At 49.0% G+C, this 6,000-nt stretch overlaps 1 protein-coding gene across 1 annotated transcript in view; it reads left to right on the top strand.

The window, feature by feature from the left end:
• The first annotated feature begins 3,548 nt into the window (after nucleotides 1-3,548).
• The window catches only part of LOC120359210 (protein pangolin, isoforms A/H/I/S-like), a 63,441-nt gene continuing 60,989 nt past the window's right edge, over nucleotides 3,549-6,000 (top strand). Inside the window, exons 1-2 of the mRNA XM_039455985.1 lie at nucleotides 3,549-3,788; nucleotides 3,910-3,988. Coding sequence (XP_039311919.1) covers nucleotides 3,639-3,788; nucleotides 3,910-3,988 — 229 coding nt within the window. The 5' untranslated portion in view covers nucleotides 3,549-3,638. The remainder of the gene's footprint in view (nucleotides 3,789-3,909; nucleotides 3,989-6,000) is intronic.

Below are 6,000 nucleotides of genomic sequence, written 5' to 3'. Positions count from 1 at the left end.
AGTAACGTCTTAAGATGCTAGTACGGCTCTTTGATTCGTTGATGACATCTTAAGATGATACTTAAGATGATCTTTAATATAAGAATCGACTATGAATACCGGCCATAGGAAACGCGACTATGCCGAATTTCCCTTTCGACTCGTTGTACACCCATGGAATTTGATTCTGTCCATGGGGAAATTTTCTAAACTGAGAAGTCACCACTTTCTACATACTCGCAGTTTATGATTAATGTAACGACTAGAGCTTATTGGTCGTTGCGTTAATCATAAACTGTAAGTATGTAGAAAGATAGCGACTTCTTAGTTTGGAAAATTTCCCCATGGACAGAATCAAATTCCATGGGTGTACATAATTTTCAGAAATTCGAAACGCGAACGCGCGCCGATCCGAGGTGATCTCTCTCTTTTTTTTTCTAAGAATTACGATACGGAATATAAAGGCACAGAGGAAGAGTTATACGCTTGACAATATTCTCCTCTCATTGTCGGGCGCACGGAACAAATCGTCTTGGAAAAGAATCGTACCGTTTCGTTTTTACCGAATACATATAAGACAACTCTATTGAGCGTAACGTTTTTTTTTTTTTTTGAGAAAAAAATTAGTTTTGTCAGGAGAAAATTATGTTTAAATCGATGAAATCGGTCTTTCTTCTTAACTTGGTTTTTTTCAAGTTGAAGTAAAGATACCTTTGTGGAAAATAAAAATTTATTTGATTTCAAAAACGACGATATTAGCCTTTTTCAAAGTAAATAAATTATTTGTTTGAATGATTTGTGTATGTTTAAACAAGTAATTATTTAATTCAAAAAAAGTACTGACAGAAATGTAAAAGATAATTTAGTTGTCCTAGTTTTCAAAAATATATTTCTTTCATTTGAAAAAAGATTTGCGTCGCACAATCAAACTATTTATTTAAATCTAATAAAAGGAACAATTAAAACATTTCTTTGAATTAAAGAAACTTTTCTTTAATCGCGTTTAGTAATGCACAAATTTCTTTGAGTTACACAATAATAAATATCTTTTGACTCAAAGAAACCCCTTTTTCTGTGTTGAAAAATGGCTTACAATTTTCAATTTCTATAGCAATATACATATAAATTTCAGCGCGAGCATGTACATCGAGAGTGTTCAGTAAAGTTACGGGGTACACCTTTGTAACGATATATTAATTAAATGCTAAAATTTATTGCAATGGACGATAGCGAATGATATAAATCATGTTGTATGTTCATTCGTTATGAAAAAAAAATCATCACCTGATCTAACTCGACGCGGCGTGAAAATGTTGATATTTCAAAATAATTTGGCGACAATGTCGCTATTTTTATTTTACGATTAGCGTATACTCGATTTCTAACGATTCGTTCGGCCATGTTATATGCGTCTGCCGAATAAATGTAATAACCGTATTCACGAACGGACGCTCGAATAATGACGGACGTGCACGTACACCCAAGGACTTTGATTCTGTCCATGGGAAAATTTTCCAAACTGAAAAGTCACCACTTTCTACATACTCGCAGTTCATGATTAATGAAACGACTAGAGCTTATTGGTCGTTACGTTAATCACGAACTGTATGTAGAAAGATAGCGACTTCTCAGTTTGAAAAATTTCCCCATGGACAGAATCAAAGTCCTTGGGTGTACATCTCGCAAATTCCAAAGCTCGAGAATAAATACGAAAAAGTCGTTTGGATGTTCCTACCTTCGTTAGCAGGTGTGACACCTAGGAGACATAATTCGTCAGGAGACAGGCGTGCATCGAGACGATTGCGGGACGTGGTCCGTGCGATTCTTTCATCAAACAAGCGCTACGAAGAGGAGGATGCAACGGCAACGGGCAATACAACGATACGTTCGTATCGGTGATCGTAGTAGTGCGGTAGCGACGGCGACGGCGACGGCGATGATGACGACGACGACGACGACGGTGGCAGTGGCGGTGGCGGAGACGGCGCCGGAACACGAGTTCGGGCGAGATCGTACTCTGTCGGGTGGGGTCGGTTCACCGCCTTGCCTGCCATGACTGGCTGAGAGCGCGGCATCGCGGGGGAGCGAGGTGGCGCGTCGGCGAGGGAAACCGCCGCGGTGAATCCGGCGTCTGATTGGTCGCCGCGTGGGAGAGCCGCCCGCCCGAGCTCACCGTCGCCGGCAGTCGGCACCGAGCATCCAAGTAGACCGTACCGAGGTAACACGGAGTGTCGGGTGTCGGGCCGAGATACAGGTATACGCGGGAACCGACACACGCACTCTCCGGACATTGCTTTCTACGCACGCGGGCACGATGACCGCTCGGCGCGTGCACCGTTCGCAACAGCAGCAGCAGCAGCAACAACAACAACAACAACAACAACAGTGCCGTAGTTGTCGCCGTGGTGTCGCATTCGTCGCGCGTCGTGTCCATCGTACGGGCCCGTTCACGGAATCGCAGTATCGCGCGTTCGCGGAAACATCGTGGCCGCCGGCTTTGTGCGAATGTGCAACGTGCAAATCGGGCTCGAACGGGTGCGTGCACTGAGAGATCCAGTTAACGTCAAGAGAGAGAGAGAGAGAGAGAGAAAGAGAGAGAGAGAAAGGAGAGAGAGAGAGAGAGAGCGAGGGGGGGAGAAGAGAGAAAAAAAAAGAGCGAGAGTGGAACAACACACGCGCGCGCCTCGCTCCGCTGTAAACTCTACGCGTTAATACGTCACGGCCTGCTTTGTGTGTACACGACCACCACTACTACCTCTCTGTCCTCTGTCGCATCTTCCTCCTCACACGTCGCTGCCGCCGCCGCCACCGCTTCTTCTCCTCCGTCACGCGTGTCTCTTTCTCTCTTGTCACGTCCTACGCCGTTTCACGCCCTCCTCCTACTCCTACACGGTAGCGACGACGACGACGACGACAACGACGACGACGACGACCTTCCCACGCGTGTATCTCTCTCGCTGCCAACCGGAAATTAAAGTCGCACGCGCGAAAAGCGCGACCGTGTGTCGTCGCGCGACGGCGACGGAGGAGCAAGGCGCGCCCGGTCGTCTCGTTCCGTTCCGTCGCGTCGCGTCGCGTCGCGTCGCGTCGAGACGCGCATCGCGCTCGCTCGCTCGCTCGCCCGCCTAGCTACGCGTTGGTTGCGCTTGGTTCCAACTCGCTCCTTGGTGCTCAACGCAGCCGAGGAAGCGCGCGACGCGAGGGGCATCGGAGCAACAGCAGCCGCCGCCGCCGCCGCCGCCGCCGGCTCTTTGTCTCTCTCTCTCTTTGGAGTCGAGCGACGCGCGCGCGGCCTAATCTCGCGCAGTGGCGTGAACGTTGGCGCGAACAGTGACGGTGAACAGTGCGGACAACGGTTCTGTGGTGCTATTCACGTTATTTCGTGTTCGATCGTCGTTCGGAGCGATTCGGAGCAACTACTCTCGTCGACAGTGAACAGTGAAATTCGCGATCGCGATCGGGATTCCTTGAAAGTGCAAGCGACGACGAATCGCCCCGCCGCGTCTCGCCGTCGGCCATCGTCCGGGATCTTCAAACTCCTCTCTCTCTCTCTCTCTTTCTTTCTCCTCGATCCCGCCCCCGCCGACGGACGACGAACACGAGTCGATTGACGAGAGACAGCGGGGAAGACGGCGGCCGTCGCTCGCGTGCCCGCAATAATGCCGCACGTGAGCAGCAGCGGCGGCGGCGACGATCTCGGCAGCGAAGACGAGGTCAAGGTCTTCAAGGATGAGGGCGAGGAGGAGAAGAGATCCTCGGAGAATCTTACCGAGGACAAGAGCGACCTCATCGACCTCACGGAGTCTGAGGTGCGACACCCACCCCCACACACGCGTTTCTTCCTCACTCGTATAACCTCGTATATCTCATTGTAACCGCGGTGTGCGACACGCCGAGAGAGTATTAAGTGTGTGAACCTATGTGTTGCAGGAAAAGGGCACGCTCGCCGGTGGCACCTACGCGACGACGGGAAAAACGCCGACGAGATCCGACCTCAGTCCCGTTTTCGGTGAGTTTCCTCCATTTCTCTTTCCGTTCAACCGCGCTTTGTTTACATCCCTCTCGAGCCTAACCTACGTTTCTTCCTGTCGCGTTCCGCGTCCTGTCGCGCAGCGACGAAGGACTCTGTCCTTCAGCGCGGAAGCGTAATCAAATCCGCTCGTGACGGCTCGTGATGGCTCGCTTTCGTCGCGGACAGGTAGCGATCTCCAGGCAGTTGGCGAACGACGCGGGAAAATCATATCGACGTCAGCTTCGTCGCGTCGAGTTTAATTATTCGTTAGCCTGCTCTGTAATCCTACCGAGTCAACAGGGGAGGATCGATACGTCATTCCGTTGCGTCGTGGTAAACAGCTGGCTAGAGGTCTACTTAAACGGAAGTAATGCGTAAGAACACTCTCGCGTACGCGAGGTGTACGGTAATTTTAATTCTACCTTGCATCGTATTACAAAACGTTGCCGAGTTTTCCTTAAAGAAGGGGAAAAAAAAAAACAAATTGCCGTCTTTCTTTAAATATCTGTACGACAGCGACGCATGACGTGGAAACTCTCTCGCTCCGATCTGAAATCCACGTCACGTAAGAAATAATGTAACGCAGATATAGAAATAATTCTATAGTAAGTAGACTTTGCGAGCGACGCGCGAGAATATCGTAGTTCCCGGCGATTGATCGCGGAGCACGTAGGAATTAAATAATCAAATACGAACGGTTCGGCGCGATGCGACGGGACGGGACGTGACGTATGTACGTTTGCTAATGGTGCTCCACGTCTGGGTTTAGCCTCGATACCGCCGTCGTAACGCCGCCATCAGGTATCTCGCGCTTAGATTAACGTCATTTGAAATCGATCGCGGCACGATAAGTGCCTACTCTCGTAGCCGCTTTCACGGTCCGATGATAATCGCGCCTATGTGTGCGCGCGCTGTGTCGGCAGGGAAAATATGTGACTCGGATTCCCGGCGTACGACGGCGGCGGCGGCTGGCTGTCCACTGGACAGCCGGCCACGGCGCTCCTATTAATTTTCTCGCCATTATGCCACATTACGTTGCACGTCGTCACCATTCGAAAGGTTCTTCTCCGTCGTCGTCGTCGTCGTCGTCGTCGTCGTCGTTGTCGTCGGCGGCAGCGGCGACGACGGTAGAGGCCTTATTGCCCACACTCTCCCGTCGTCGCAATAATCGCGAACGCTGGAGGCGTCGACAACGACACTTGGACAATTCTACGCGTGAGAGAAAGTGAGAGAGAGAGAGAGAAAGATACGCCGCGTTGCTTTTATTGGCACGACGTCAATAAAAGCTGCTTTGTAAGTCGTCTCGAATCGCGTTCTCCTTCCTTCTTTTAAAGGTCGTCGCCGAAACACAGCCGATTGTTGTGCGAGCGATAGATTACGGAAACGTATTGAACAAGTTTGAAAGCAAGCCGAGGCTGCAACGTGTCAAGTTATTGCAGCGACCAATGTGCCAAAAATTTCTAACCGCTTTGATTTCATCTCGCTTTCGTTTAGCGTTGTTTTTCAACATTTACCTCGTAGTCTGGATGCTGAATATTTTGTACGTATCTTCGTGAACGCGCCAGGCAGTGTTTACTTACATTCTTAGGATTATCAACCCGGAATTCTTTAGAAATGATATTTCGGAGTACATTAATACTAATCGCTAGTCACAGGGCAATCTTTGTAAAAACGAATGGTAGCCGAGGTGAAACGGACGCGATAACATCGCTGAGCGTCTCGCAGAAAAATTCAACTAATGTAAACAATGCAGTGAACTCGAGATGCAGCGCGTGTTGTAGTTCCGCGCGCTATTGCCTTTCGAAAAGAAGAAACATCAAGGCCAAAAAGGATCGCGTTTCTCGCATTTCAATGTCATCTACAAACTTATGGAGCAAATGACAATCATCAGAAATTTCTTCTTGACATCAATTATATCGCAATTGCACTGTTCCTACTCTGAGAGAAATTGCTTGGTAAGATCAACTCACGTTTGGTTGAATAGTGATTAATTGAATTTTGTAGTTACT

This window comes from Solenopsis invicta, chromosome 12 (genome assembly GCF_016802725.1).
Source record: "Solenopsis invicta isolate M01_SB chromosome 12, UNIL_Sinv_3.0, whole genome shotgun sequence".
Lineage (NCBI taxonomy): Eukaryota > Metazoa > Arthropoda > Insecta > Hymenoptera > Formicidae > Solenopsis > Solenopsis invicta.
The sequence above is the reverse complement of the archived record's forward strand: the minus strand, read 5'-3'. Positions and strand labels throughout refer to the sequence as shown.